This window comes from Bufo gargarizans, chromosome 5 (assembly GCF_014858855.1).
Source record: "Bufo gargarizans isolate SCDJY-AF-19 chromosome 5, ASM1485885v1, whole genome shotgun sequence".
NCBI lineage: Eukaryota > Metazoa > Chordata > Amphibia > Anura > Bufonidae > Bufo > Bufo gargarizans.
Window position 1 is genome coordinate 14,087,430 of NC_058084.1, and position 15,423 is coordinate 14,102,852.

Here is a 15,423-nt window from a genome sequence, read left to right on the forward strand (position 1 = left end):
CCTCCGAGCTTGAAATTAACCTTCCTGATAGAGCAGGATAACGGCCGTCGTTTATTATCCAGGTTTAAGTCGCCGTTGCGCTTTTTTCGTCATCCAATTAACCGCCGTCGTTCTGCGTTCTACTGACAAAGGTTTTTTTGTGAAGCGCGAAATCTTTTATCCTCTGATTGTGCGGCGGAAAATATTGTCGTCCTGCAGCAGAGGAGCCTAAAGGAGAACTCCGAGAACACCTGTAACAGGGCAAAAAAAAACGTAACTTCTGTTTCAGGTTTCCAGTGAGAAGAGCTTCTGCGCCTGGTCCCTCTGACAACACTTCCTGCCCCTGTGCTTTCAGTGTTGTCGTAGGGAACGCAGACCTAGTGGCAGGCTCGGAGCTCTTCTTAGCAGTGCTCACAGAAGACAGCCAATGTCCCCCTGACGATACTGAGGGAACAGGCCAGGAAGAGTTGTCAGACCCAAAAAAGGATCCTTAAAGGGGTTGTCCAGGCTCACATGTCATCAGACTTACCTGCTCCCCCCGCCTCTAGGTTTTGGTCCCACGTTGCCAGTGACGGGCTCTGGTCCCATTTGTCAACATCTGGTTTGAAGGAGGGCGAAGGGTCACATGCTGCATGGGGGACACTTCGCCGCCGCAGTGGCGCACATGACCGCCATCAAAGCGGATGTTTGGCCACAGCGTGTCGGTGGTGGCGGGTGACCCAGAAGCCAGCAGTGGGGAGCAGGTAAGTACGCTTCCCTCCACAGGTCCGGCAACACAGGGGAGGTGAGGCTGAAAGACCCCAAACCTGGGCAACCCCTTTAAGGTGTTAAAACACGTCCCTAGTCAAAATTTAAATCTGGCCTGTGCCCTGAACCCCACAGACCCCCGCACCGCCTCTCCGTCCCATAAGCTCAGACTTTTCCCATGATTCGTTTCTGGGACAGGAACATGGAATGCTGGGCAGTGTAGTTCACACCTGTCGTCGGTAGCTAGCTTCTCCTCCTCGATGAGGCTGCCGTCTGGGGCTCGACATGAAGGGAAGGGTAAGACTTAGCAGGTTTGTGGCTGGTGTCAAAGTTAACCCCTTACAGCTCTGTAACGGGTACAACGATCCTGTGGGCACCGCTGCGATCCGCGAGACCAACGGGAGAAGAGCGGCGGAGATGTCAAGAGGACGGATTAATCAGAAAGTGACACAGAGGGGCTGGAAGTACATAAGGTGGAGTTCTCCTTTACATTTCAGGGCGGACTGCACAGGACCGGTGTTCGGGGAGGACTCACCATGGTCTCCACTCTCAGTTCAAAGGGCATCGGGTTGTAGACCATCAGCTGCACCTCACACACATCGCCCTGCACCCACTGGAAATCTGCAAGACAGGGGCCATAAGAAGGTGAGACAGTATCACACAGGACGGGATTAGATACACAGCTCAGTATCACACAGGATAGGATTAGATACACAGCTCAGTATCACACAGGATACACAGATCAGCAGTCAGTATCACACAGGATTAGATTAGATACACAGCTCAGCAGACAGTATCACACAGGACGGGATTAGATACACAGCTCAGTATCACACAGGATACACAGATCAGCAGGCAGTATCACACAGTACGGGATTAGATACACAGCTCAGTATCACACAGGATGGGATTAGATACACAGCTCAGCAGACAGTATCACACATGACAGGATTAGATACATAGCTCAGCAGACTGTATCACACAGGACGGGATTAGATACACAGCTCAGTATCACACAGGATACACAGATCAGCAGGCAGTATCACACAGGACGGGATTAGATACACAGCTCAGCAAGCAGTATCACACAGGATAGGATCAGATACACAGCTCAGCAGACAGTATCACACAGGACAGGATTAGATACACAGCTCAGCAGACAGTATCACACAGGATTAGATACACAGCTCAGCAGACAGTATCACACAGGACGGGATTAGATACACAGCTCAGCAGACAGTATCACACAGGACGGGATTAGATACACAGCTCAGCAGACAGTATCACACAGGACAGGATTAGATACACAGCTCAACAGACAGTATCACACAGGATATGATTAGATACACAGCTCAGCAGGCAGTATCACACAGGATAGGATTAGATACACAGCTCAGCAGACAGTATCACACAGGATAGGATTAGATACACAGCTCAGCAGGCAGTATTACACAGGATAGGATTAGATACACAGCTCAGCAGACAGTATCGCACAGGATAGGATTAGATACACAGCTCAGCAGACAGTATCACACAGGATAGGATTAGATACACAGCTCAGCAGACAGTATCACACAGGACAGGATTAGATACACAGCTCAGCAGACAGTATCACACAGGACAGGATTAGATACACAGCTCAGCAGACAGTATCACACAGGATAGGATTAGATACACAGCTCAGCAGGCAGTATCACACAGGATAGGATTAGATACACAGCTCAGCAGACAGTATCACACAGGAGAGGATTAGATACACAGCTCAGCAGACAGTATCACACAGGATAGGATTAGATACACAGCTCAGCAGACAGTATCACACAGGACGGGATTAGATACACAGCTCAGCAGGCAGTATCACACAGGAGAGGATTAGATACACAGCTCAGCAGACTGTATCACACAGGATAGGATTAGATACACAGCTCAGCAGACAGTATCACACAGGATAGGATTAGATACACAGCTTAGCAGACAGTATCACACAGGACAGGATTAGATACACAGCTCAGCAGACAGTATCACACAGGATAGGATTAGATACACAGCTCAGAAGACGGTATCACTCAGGATAGGATTAGATACACAGCTCAGCAGGCAGTATCACACAGGACAAGATTAGATACACAGCTCAGCAGGCAGTATCACACAGAATAGGATTAGATACACAGCTCAGCAGACAGTATCACACAGGATAGGATTAGATACACAGCTCAGCAGGCAGTATCACACAGGACAGGATTAGATACACAGCTCAGCAGATAGTATCACACAGGACAGGATTAGATACACAGCTCAGCAGACAGTATCACACATCATAGGATTAGATACACAGCTCAGCAGTCAGTATCACACAGGACGGGATTAGATATACAGCTCAGCAGACAGTATCACACAGGATAGTATTAGATACACAGCTCAGCAGACAGTATCACACAGGATAGGATTAGATACACAGCTCAGCAGACAGTATCACACAGGACAGGATTAGATACACAGCTCAGCAGACAGTATCACACATCATAGGATTAGATACACAGCTCAGCAGTCAGTATCACACAGGACGGGATTAGATACACAGCTCAGCAGTCAGTATCACACAGGACAGGATTAGATACACAGCTCAGCAGACAGTATCACACATGCTAGGATTAGATACACAGCTCAGCAGACAGTATCACACAGGATAGGATTAGATACACAGCTCAGCAGGCAGTATCACACAGGACGGGATTAGATGTAACCAATGACTGTCCAGTCACAACGCCCCGTCCTGGGAACCAATACGACTTGTCCCATCCCTGGATGTAATATAAGACATTGAGGAGTGGGATCTTCTGTGTAACCTCCTCAGGGGCCAAAGACCCACCTAGTGTCATACATTATACAGGAGATAGCGTGGAGGGGGAGGAGGGGGATGCAGCTGCCTCAATGCAACAGCAGGCCCCTCCAGCCAGGTAATGAGCGGGGGGCCGGGAGTCAGACCCCCACTGATCTGATATAGATGGGTTATCCTAAGAGATCTGGGGAACCCCTTTAACACCGACAGGGTAACGAGACGATTCGGTGCAGGTCTGTTCTGTCCATTCTGGATTATCGGATGCTGGACTGACGGAACCTGTCTGTAATTATTAATACAGAGAAGGAATGAAAGGAGCATAATGGACTGACGACTAAAGGCCGTGGATACAAGTTTAATTACTGGTCTATGGGCCTGCGTTATGAGAACGTGGCGAGGAAATATACGACCGCGCTGCCAAGGTACAAGGCTGGATTGTGCTCCCAGGGGCTCCGGCCATCGCTCCCGGCTCTCCAAGGTCCCCTTTGCCATCAATGCCTCATGCTGTTCAGACAAGGAATAAAACAAGAGGCAGGGGAAGAGCATTCTGTGTGAGGCGCCAATACATTCGCAAATAAGTATGGCAATTCTCATCCGCGGAGAAGCGAAGCTCTGGAGGCATATTACTCCGGTACGGCCGGCAGTGTCCCCGGCTGAAGGAGGCCGGTCTGCTGAGCAACAGCACCTTTTACGACCAATATAAAAAGCCTATTTGTAGCAACATATTTCTCTGTATCTAAGGGCGGCCGAGGGAGCAGGACCGTAAATAATTAACGACTCTGAAAATATCGCTTGCGAGTAATTTACTCTCCGGTTGAAAGGTGAAATGATGGCGAGTAATTACCATAGAACAATAAAGAAGCAATGTCACCGCGATTGTAGATTACATCTCGTTAACAGAAAGGCATTACAAATAATATCACTGTGGAATTTATGAAGAAAAGTCGCAGGAGGGTGCAGGGTGAGTGCAAAGTGTCAGTCAGGGGCTGGAAGCCAGCGGAGGTCCTCAGCTAGCAACATGCAGCGCCGCCTCCTCCTCAACCGGCTGATCACCCGCCACCAATATGTATGGCAGGACAACCCCTTTAATTACTTTTTTATGCACTGACTTAGGCCTCATGCACACGACAGTATTTTTTCACGGTCCGCAAAAACTGGGTCCGTAGGTCCGTGATCCGTGACCGTTTTTTCGTCCGTGGGTCTTCCTTGATTTTTGGAGGATCCACGACATGAAAAAAATGTCGTTTTGGTGTCCGCCTGGCCGTGCGGAGCCAAACGGATCCGTCGTGAATTACAATGCAAGTCAATGGGGACGGATCCGTTTGATGTTGACACAATATGGTGCCATTTCAAACGGATCCGTCCCCATTGACTTTCAATGTAAAGTCTGGAGTTCTTTTATACCATCGGATTGGAGTTTTCTCCAATCCGATGGTATATTTTAACTTGAAGCGTCCCCATCACCATGGTAACGCCTCTATGTTAGAATATACTGTCGGATATGAGCTACATCGTGAAACTCAGATCCGACAGTATATTCTAACACAGAGGCGTTCCCATGGTGATGGGGACGCTTCAGGTTAGATTATACTACAAACTGTGTACATGACTGCCCCCTGCTGCCTGGCAGCACCCGATCTCTTACAGGGGGCCGTGATCAGCACAATTAACTCCTCAGGTGCCGCACCTGAAGGGGTTAATTGTACTACCATATCCCCCTGTAAGAGATCAGGGCTGCCAGGCAGCAGGGGGCAGACCCCCTCCCCAGTTTGAATATCATTGGTGGCCAGTGCGGCCCCCCCCCTCCCTCCCTCTATTGTAATAAATCGTTGGTGGCACAGTGTGCACCCCCCATCGCCCCCCCCTCCCTCCCTCTATTGTAATAAATCGTTGGTGGCACAGTGTGCACCCCCCATCGCCCCCCCCCCCCTCCCTCCCTCTATTGTAATAAATCGTTGGTGGCACAGTGTGCACCCCCCATCGCCCCCCCCCTCCCTCCCTCTATTGTAATAAATCGTTGGTGGCACAGTGTGCGCCCACCATCGCCCCCCCCCCTCCCTCCCTCTATTGTAATAAATCGTTGGTGGCACAGTGTGCGCCCCCCATCGGACCCCCTCCCTCTATAGCAGTAACAACATTATTGTAATAAATCTGGCCACCAATGTTGTTACTGCTATAGAGGGAGGGGGTCCGATGGGGGGCGCACACTGTGCCACCAACGATTTATTACAATAGAGGGAGGAAGGGGGGGGCCCACACTGGCCACCAAGCTATTATTACAATAGAGGGAGGGAGGTGGGGGGGCCGCACTGGCCACCAATGATATTCAAACTGGGGAGGGGGGGGGGTCTGCCCCCTGCTGCCTGGCAGCCCTGATCTCTTACAGGGGGATATGATAGTACAATTAACCCCTTCAGGTGCCGCACCTGAAGGGGTTAATTGTGCTGATCACGGCCCCCTGTAAGAGATCGGGTGCTGCCAGGCAGCAGGGGGCAGTCTTGTACACAGTTTGTAGTGTATTCTAACTAGAAGCGTCCCCATCACCATGGGAACGCCTCTGTGTTAGAATATACTGTCGGATATGAGTTTTCACGAAGTGAAAACTTAGATCTGAAAAAGCTTTTATGCAGACTGATCTTCGGATCCGTCTGTATGAAAGCAACCTACGGCCACGGATCACGGACATGGATGCAAATCTTGTGTGCATCCGTGTTCTTTCACGGACCCATTGACTTGAATGGGTCCGTGAACCGTTGTCCGTCAAAAAAATAGGACAGGTCATATTTTTTTGACGGACAGGATACACGGATCACGGCCTCGGCTGCAAAACGGTGCATTTTCCGATTTTTCCATGGACCCATTGAAAGTCAATGGGTCCGCGAGAAAAAACGGAAAACGGCACAACGGCCACGGATGCACACAACGGTCGTGTGCATGAGGCCTTAAAAAGGTAAAAAGAAAATTTGCTTGAGACTATCGCTGTATTTCGGCGACATTCTCAATGATGAGGGGCAATCAACCCCAAAATAGCTGTCTGCAGATGAAGAGCTGGCTTAGCTACAATCCTAAATTATGTCTCAAGTCCTGGCCAAAAGGTTAAATACTGACTTGTAGCCTAAGCGCTGCTCAGCCCTATTGAAGTGAATGAGGCTAAGCTGCTGCGATACCAAGCACAGCCACTGTATGGCGCTGTGCTCGGTGAGCTGAGAAAAGGACATAGCGCCACTGTGAGCACCGGTCCCTTCTCAAACAGTTGATAAACAGCTGGGGTCCCGGGTGTCGGACCCCCAGCAATCAGACACTGATGACCTATCATTTTATATTAAAAAATATTCAATGTTACTCAATCGCCACTGGTTTAAATGTTATGGCTAACTGGTATACTCCTTTATAGGCAGAGTATGACCCCCTTTATTTCGTCTCAGAGAGGAAATAGGTATCTGCTAAAATTCTGAAGCTTGCAGCTGCCACTAGGGGGAGCACAGGATCTTACTGCAGACTGATACATCCCTATGAAATTAGCTCCTCCTAGTGGTGGCTGCAGGAAGCTTGATTTATTTAACTCAGACCCCAATGAAGATTTCATTTTAAACCTACAGATGCATTTAATATAAAACTATAGGCAAACCTCTGTATATTTCTCTAGAATTCAAGTTGCTTAATTTTTTTTTCTGACACAGGGCCGAGAAGAGAAGAAGTTGCAGTGTGCCGCACCTTCTCCTGGCAGATGCACCATGGCCATATTTGGTTGCACATTTTGGGGAACTCAATGCATCCTAATGAGTGAAACCTATCGACCACGTGGCTGTCCAAGATACTTGCACAGATTTAGCTCATTTTGAGACAGATTGAATTTTTTTATTTTTTCAAAAACATCCTTTGAATCAGCCGCTTTACTGAATATGAAGGGCTCAGTCCAGCCAAAATGTCAAGAGCGAAACGAGGCCGATACATCTCACGGAAACGATGATAAGAAGTTCAGATCAATGTTCTCCCGAGCAGAGCCCTCTCCACAGTCAATAACGGCTTGAAGAGGCGGATGGAGGGTTTAACGTTTTGGGGACAGTAAGTGCCGCTCAGCGATCACTACACGTCCTGGTTTGACACTCGAGACCTCAAAGCTCCTGGGCCTTTTGTTGTCTGTTCGGAGGCAGAGCGTTCATTGCAGGTTCACAGAGAGATCACCGAGAAAAGTAACCAAAAGCCAAAGCCCCATCAAAAAATAAACAGATTCCGATAATTATATATTAAAGGGGATTTAACATAGAAAGTACAAGACACTGTGACAAACACACCCCTAAAAATGACAAATTATCAATGCAAAACTGCTTAAAAATGGACTGTATTAAAAGATAATGTCCCTAACTTTTTGTCATTTCATCAGTGTTTCAATACTCCAGTGCTAGAAACTACCAGCCCCTTTTTCAGTACCGCCCAGTCCTCCCCCAGTGCTCCTCTGCTCACACACTCTTCTTCACAGTCCCACCTCTGCTCACCTCCAGTCCCACCTCAGATCACTCGTAGCCCCACTTCCTTACTCCAGTCATACTCCTGCTTCCTCTAAGCCCCCCCCTGCTTACTCCAAGCTCCACCTCTCATTTCTAATAGCACACCTGCTTCCTCTAAAACCCCTCCTCAGTTCAATCCAAGTTCCACCTCTCATCTCCAGTCGCACTCTTGCTTTCTCTTATGCCCACCCCAGCTCACTCCTAGCTCCACCTCTCATCTCCAATCACACTTCTGCTTCTCTTATGCCCACCCCAGCTCACTCCTAGCTCCACCTCTCATCTCCAATCACACTTCTGCTTCTCTTAGGCCCACCCCAGCTCACTCCTAGCTTCACTTCATCTCCAATCACACTTCTGCTTCTCTTAGGCCCATCCCAGCTGAATCCTAGCTCCACCTCTCATCTCCAATCACACTTCTGCTTCTTAGGCCCACCCCAGCTCACTCCTAGCTCCACCTTTCATCTCCAATCACACTTCTGCTTCTCTTAGGCCCACCCCAGCTCACTCCTAGCTCCACCTCTCATCTCCAATCACACTTCTGCTTCTCTTAGGCCCAACCCCAGCTCACTCCTAGCTCCACCTCTCATCTCCAATCACACTTCTGCTTCTCTTAGGCCCAACCCCAGCTCACTCCTAGCTCCACCTCTCATCTCCAATCACACTTCTGCTTCTTAGGCCCACCCCAGCTCACTCCTAGCTCCACCTTTCATCTCCAATCACACTTCTGCTTCTCTTAGGCCCACCCCAGCTCACTCCTAGCTCCACCTCTCATCTCCAATCACACTTCTGCTTCTCTTAGGCCCAACCCCAGCTCACTCCTAGCTCCACCTCTCATCTCCAATCACACTTCTGCTTCTCTTAGGCCCAACCCCAGCTCACTCCTAGCTCCACCTCTCATCTCCAATCACACTTCTGCTTCTTAGGCCCACCCCAGCTCACTCCTAGCTCCACCTTTCATCTCCAATCACACTTCTGCTTCTCTTAGGCCCACCCCAGCTCACTCCTAGCTCCACCTCTCATCTCCAATCACACTTCTGCTTCTCTTAGGCCCAACCCCAGCTCACTCCTAGCTCCACCTCTCATCTCCAATCACACTTCTGCTTCTCTTAGGCCCAACCCCAGCTCACTCCTAGCTCCACCTCTCATCTCCAATCACACTTCTGCTTCTCTTTGGCCCAACCCAAGCTCACTCCTGGCTCAACCGCTCATCTCCAGTTGCACCTGAGCTCTTTCTCTGAGGTTCATCTTTGCATTACCACCTCTGCACTGTCTTAGGTTCCTTTCAGCTCACTCAAGGCCACAAATCTGCTCATTCCTTGCCCTACACCACTGGAGAGCTCAAAATAGAATTGGTTCAGAGACAAAAATGGTGGAGAATCTTAAGCAGCGAACTCAAGCATCAAGAAAGACTTAATGAACATAAAGGGGATCTCCGTGGTCCTAATATTGATGACCTAGCTTCAGAATAGGTTACCAATAACTGATTGGTGGGCATCTGACACTTATCAGCCCTAATGCTCATTACAGCAGAAGCTCGGCTACAGTCGGCAGTGATCTGGCACAGTGTATCAGCGCAGTCTGAGCGGGGTCTGATCAGTCTCTGCCATGGGCAGCACAGGCTGCGATGATACACCACTCCAGACAAAAAAGGGTTTTGATTTTCTTAATTCTTAATTAATTCAAATAATCGCCCAGCTGAGGGTTCGCTATAATGGTATCCAGTCAAGGCAATCCTCAGAGATAAACACATCTCTCTCCTGCCCAGATCGTTTGCTACAATGTATCAGTGCAGGTGACATGTATCAGTCTGGAGTCCACAGAGGATTGTCTAGACTGGGTGCAAATGTAACAAGCTGTTTAATATTAGGCTTGTATGTTTCCCTTCACTGACAGCAAGCAGAGCAGAGATCTGCCACATGGTAAGGAACTGTAATAGAAGGTATATTAGAAAGATTAACCCTTTCCTCATTACAGTAGCATACATGTCGGCAGAGAGTGTCCACCTCCTGACACTGGACATAGATAAATATCCAGTATAGAAAACGCGTCATGGACCAGTGCGTCACCCGCCACTTTATTAACAAGGCTGTAGACTCAAGACTCGGCCTCAAGAAAACTATTTTGCGTCTGCAGAAGTCGTTTTTTTCCTCACGGAAATAATGCTATCTGACAGGAATCATGTCCGATGGTAACAAGCACTACATCCCCATCATGCGGTGATTTCAGCGCCCCCTGTAATATTTATCAACAGGAAGGAGAGCTCCGACAGACTCAGACCTAATCAATCTGCATTCTCCCCGGCCGCCATATTGATCCCTCTCACCGGCACTGTCACAACCACGACTCTGCTCGCCCGCAGCCGTCACTGGGTCGTTAAGATGAAATACGAGGCGGCAGAGCGTTTAATTAGCGGGGAAGATTGTGAAGCTTCTTCAAGTTTTAAACCTAGTTCTTGGAGGTAGTGAACAGGTGTCAGGGAGAAGTTGTCAGGTCCCTCAAGGATAAATAGAGGCGTTTGTATAGAGAAGTTTAATTAACCCCTTCCTGATGCAGCAATTTTCCGTTTTTTTACTCCCTGCCTTACCGGAGCCATAACTTTTTTATTTTTCCGTTCACATAACCGCATAAGGGCTCGTTTTTGTTAGGAGAAGTTGTACTTTCTAATGGCAGCATGTTATATAAGACTGTAGAAAAATATTCTAAACGGGGTGGAATTCTTCCACAGTTTTTATTTTTATTTTGTTCTACGATTACATCGATACCACATTTATATTGTTTTTCTTGTGTTTTAATACTCAAAATAAAAAATAATACTAATACTACTAATACTAATCTAACCCCATAGCTTAGGGGTTAAAGGGAAACCTCACCTGCATGCACTACTCATCTTGCAGAGAACTGAACCTACAAAAGAATTTCTTCTCCCTTCATATCCAGAGCTGCATTCACAGTTCTGCCGATTTCCAGTTACCACATACAAATGCATTGTGGGAAATTAGATGGGAAATTAGATGAGTTCAACAACTCTTAGAAATCCTGGGGTACAACTAGCCCACCGTTTCACAGTCACCAAATAATACTTCCATACTATGCCCATGTAATACTGCCATTCAGAGACCAAATTCTACCACCATACAATACCTCAATAAAACTTCCATACAGTATCCAAATAATTCTACCATATAGTGCTCACACAACACTGGCATTCAAATCCCAAATAAAAATTTAACTTGGTCTCCATATAATACCGCCATATAATGCATAAGGAGGTTGGTTAACAGTGAAGTCCAGGTGGACCAATTGTCCCAACTGCAATCTGTAACCTGTGCCTATAGAGTGCCGGGGACACTTACCGATTTTCTTGTTCTTCTCCTCGCTGCGGTTGTGGGCAATGATCGGGGAGTAGATGAAGGGGCTTTTTATGGAGAGCTTCTGGCCTAGTAAATTCTTCACCTTCTGTGGCCGTAGGATAATTGGAAGGTTCAGAAGCTTCACTGACCTGGAGAAGAAGAGAGGTCATTGTAAAATAAGTATGCGGGTACCATGAAATTCCTGCAATCCGTGATCTGTTAATCCAGACCGTCTGAAAATCTGACTCAAGTGCTTATATTTGGTACTGGAAAAATGATTCCCGGGAGAAACGCGCTTCAACCCTTTCCCGGTGTCATTTATCGAATAGTAAATTTACGGGGATTTAATCGCATGGACACAAAACCTGGGTAGAATGGCCACCACTAGAGGGAGCTCCCTGCAAACTGTCATACACTGAACTCAGACAGTATGCCGGGAGCTCCCTCTAGTGGCGGCTGCAAGAAGTTAGCACGCTATGGTTAAATTCTGCCTCTATGCAGGAGGTTTGGAGCTTTGTATCAGAAAAACAAAGCCATGGCTGCCACAAAGATATATTAAATCAGCACAGAATTCTGCACCGACGTTCCCTCCTGGGTAACAGCCGTGTGACCTTCATCCCCAATGTCAGGGGACAGTCCACCTTTTTTGCCTTCTTTCTTATTGGTGTTGCTGACATTCGGCTTTATTTAGTAAGAAGAAAGAGACGATGGCAGTATAATGGAGATCTCCGGGAATCTGGAGCAGCCGCCTGAACGTGGAAACTTCACCTTTCGAGAACTTTTCCACTTTGTTGCGGAGATGAGAGACATCGAGGGGGTGACAATCGCTGCAGGAGGTGACCCCATTACTGAAACGCTGTGTATGAGCAGATCAAAGATCCGCCTTATGGGACACAGAGCAGCCCGTCCATTTATCATATCACTCGGCAGTTAACTCCTTGTAGGACACCCGCTGTACAGCAGCCTGCCCTCAGAATAGCAGAGAGTATACGATTACCGCTCTACAACATCCTGACCTGAAGGAGCCCTCCAGTATATGAAGCTTATTGATGTACGGAGAAAAAGTTCTGAAAATTTCTAACGTGCTTTGTGTTAAAATTCATTATCATTGCAAGACCTCCGCTTGCTGTCAGCGAACAGGGAGATTCTGATCATCATCCCTTCCTTGTCAAGTCCAATTGGTGGGTTTGATACAAGAGAGCTCTGGCACACAGTAATGAACATGCTGCCATTTACGTACAGCAAGCAGAGATCTTGAAAGTGGTGAGGAGTTGAAACGCTGAGAGCTGAAGAGCTTTTTATCTCCGTAGACATTATGGAATATTTTATTCCCCCCTGACTCAATCAGCTTCCCAACAGGGTGAGGAGATTTTTAAGAAAGGAGAAAGGACACTGGCGAGATTCTGAAAAGCAACATTTGTACACTAACACCCCCCCAACCCCCCACCCCCCCATTTATACTGCATGATGCCCCCAATTTAAATCACAAATGTGACCCTACCGACCCAGACAGGACCCTATAAATAAAGACCCCCTAAATATAAACCCAGACCCCTAAACAAATACAGACTCCAGAACTCCTAAGAAATACAAACCTCCGACCCCCAAAAATGCAGACCCCAAAACAGAAACCTACAAAATACAGACACCAGATCAGACCCCATTAATACAGAAACCAAAGTAAACTCCCTAAAAAAAAACACAGGACAACTAGACCTCCCCCCCCCCCCCCCCCAAAAAAATAAATAAAAAATTACCGCCTAAATACAGACCCCAGATCATGCCCCATTAGACCCTCAGCGACCAGCCTGTTTTGGGCCCTACTGACCAAGCAATTATTATTTTTTTCATTGTCTCCTTCCAAGAGCTATAACATTTATATTTTTCCTTCAATGCAGCCGTTTGAGGGCTTGTTTTTTGTGGGACAAGTGGTCGTTTACAATGGCAGAACTATGGGGTGCACATAACTTACTGGAAAAACTTGTGTTAACCCTTTCTGGGAACATCATCAAACAGTTTTTAACTATTTATAAAGCCTCATTCACACATCCGTGTCCGTGCTCAAATCCGCGAGAAGGTGGCCAGTGATGGATCCGTGATGGATCCGTGTGTCTGTTTTTTGCTGTCCGTCTTTCACTGACCCTGCACAGCTGAAAAATAATTTTCAAAGCATCTTTTCCTAACGATCCGTGAAACACACCGTGTTGCATCCGCGGCGTTCACGGACCCATAGACTATAATGGGCGTGATGGATCCGTGAACACGGACAAAATAGAGCGTGCTTGACTGCTAAAAACACGGACCCATAGACGGTGCTAAAACACTGATATCTGAATACACACATTAAAGTGAATGGCGACATGTGTTGTCCGTGGAGAACACCGACGTGTCAATGAGGCTTATAAATAACATAATAACTTTGTTCTCTGGTCAGTACGATTACTGGGATACCAAATATACAGGTTCTTTTTTTTGGGTTGTTTTTTTTTTGACGGAGGGTGTTACTACTTTTGCACAATCAAAACCCCTTTAAAAAAAATAAATAAAATGAAAATGTTTCTCAATAACCGCATCCCAAGACCCATAACTTTTATTTTTCATTCTACCAAGGTGTGTGAGGGCTTGATTTTTGCAGGATGACTTGTAGTTTTTATTGGCATTATTTTAGGGTACATAATTTTTTTTGGCCACTTTTTATTCCGCTCTTCTGGTGGCCAATAATCAAAAACAACTATTCTGACATTTGTTTTTCACAGCGTTCACCATACAAGATAAATTGTACGATGACTGTTATGTAGTGCAGCAATACCAAATATGTGGAGGGGGATTTTTATTTTTGTTATTTTTTTCATTGAAAAGCTTTTTTGTAAAAAATAAATAAATAAATAGACTCGCTTAAAGAAAAGCAGACCCCAGTCTAGACTTCACTGACTCCAGACCAGAATCCTTAAATAAAGACCTCAGACCCTCTATATAGATCCCAGACTAGACCATCTTAGAAAATAGACCCCAGACCATGCCCCCCTAACCCTTAATTCAGACCCCCAAATATGCACTTCTTCCGGCTCCTGCACTTCTCTTTACTGAAGGACTTAAAAGTGACGGGAGTCTATGTCCAGGAGGGCTTGATGCTCGGAGTTCAGGAGACCCCAGAAATTCTTGGAGATGTGGCAACTGCTTTAAGAAAGTTTTGGGTCTTGGCGGTCACAACAAATAGATAAAGTACACAAGGAAGAGAAAGCATCTCATGGTACCCACCTCACAATTGGCAGCTTAGTGAAGGGCACAGGAGGCAGCGTCAGGCCTTCAGGTAGGTTAATGGCTTCCATGGTCCCTGCACATTTGGAGGTGTAGCTCTCCAGGCTCTGCGCCACGTCCTTCTTCTCTATAGACGGGAGGGAAAGGAAAACAATTGAGAAGTCAGATTACAAGGACCTGTCCAATGGACCTATTAAGCCACCAAGCCTTCCAGAGAACCAGCCAAGACTGGCATGTAAGTGGTAAGGAAGCAAACTAAAGCCTGAGTCTGATCTACCTGAGGGAACTTCTCCTCCATTGTAATAAGAGATAATAGGTAGAGCCCTGCCTGGACCTTCTACCTTAAAGGGGTTGTGCACGTTTTGGAAGGGGGACGGGGGTTGGCCAACCATCCACTCCTCCTAGGCAGACCTGCGAAAACGAGCATACTTACCTGCTCCCGGTTCCTGCGCTCTCCGACCTCTGCGGCTCCGCTTGGGTCCCTGGAGGCAAACTTCCGTTTTGACGCAGCCGCAGCCAATCACTGGGCGCAGCAGTGACCTGTTCTGCTTGTGTCATGACAAATGGTCATGTGACGTAAAGTGAGCAGGTCAGCGCTGCAGCCAGCAATTGGCTGCAGCGGCGTCAAAACAGAAGTTTACATCCAGGGACCTGAGCAGAAGAGCCGGGGCCAGAAAGCAAGTGAGCATGCTTTCCTTCACAGGTCTGCCCAGGAGAGTGGGGTATGCGAAACCCCTTTAAC

General features: G+C 47.4%; 1 protein-coding gene across 1 annotated transcript in view; it reads right to left on the reverse strand.

The window, feature by feature from the left end:
* TRAPPC9 (trafficking protein particle complex subunit 9) overlaps window positions 1-15,423 on the reverse strand; it is a 488,202-nt gene that overhangs the window by 415,716 nt on the left and 57,063 nt on the right. Inside the window, exons 10-12 of the mRNA XM_044293230.1 lie at window positions 14,682-14,808; window positions 11,427-11,572; window positions 1,262-1,347 (exon numbers count right to left, since the gene is read on the reverse strand). Of these exons, the coding sequence (XP_044149165.1) occupies window positions 1,262-1,347; window positions 11,427-11,572; window positions 14,682-14,808 (359 nt within the window). The remainder of the gene's footprint in view (window positions 1-1,261; window positions 1,348-11,426; window positions 11,573-14,681; window positions 14,809-15,423) is intronic.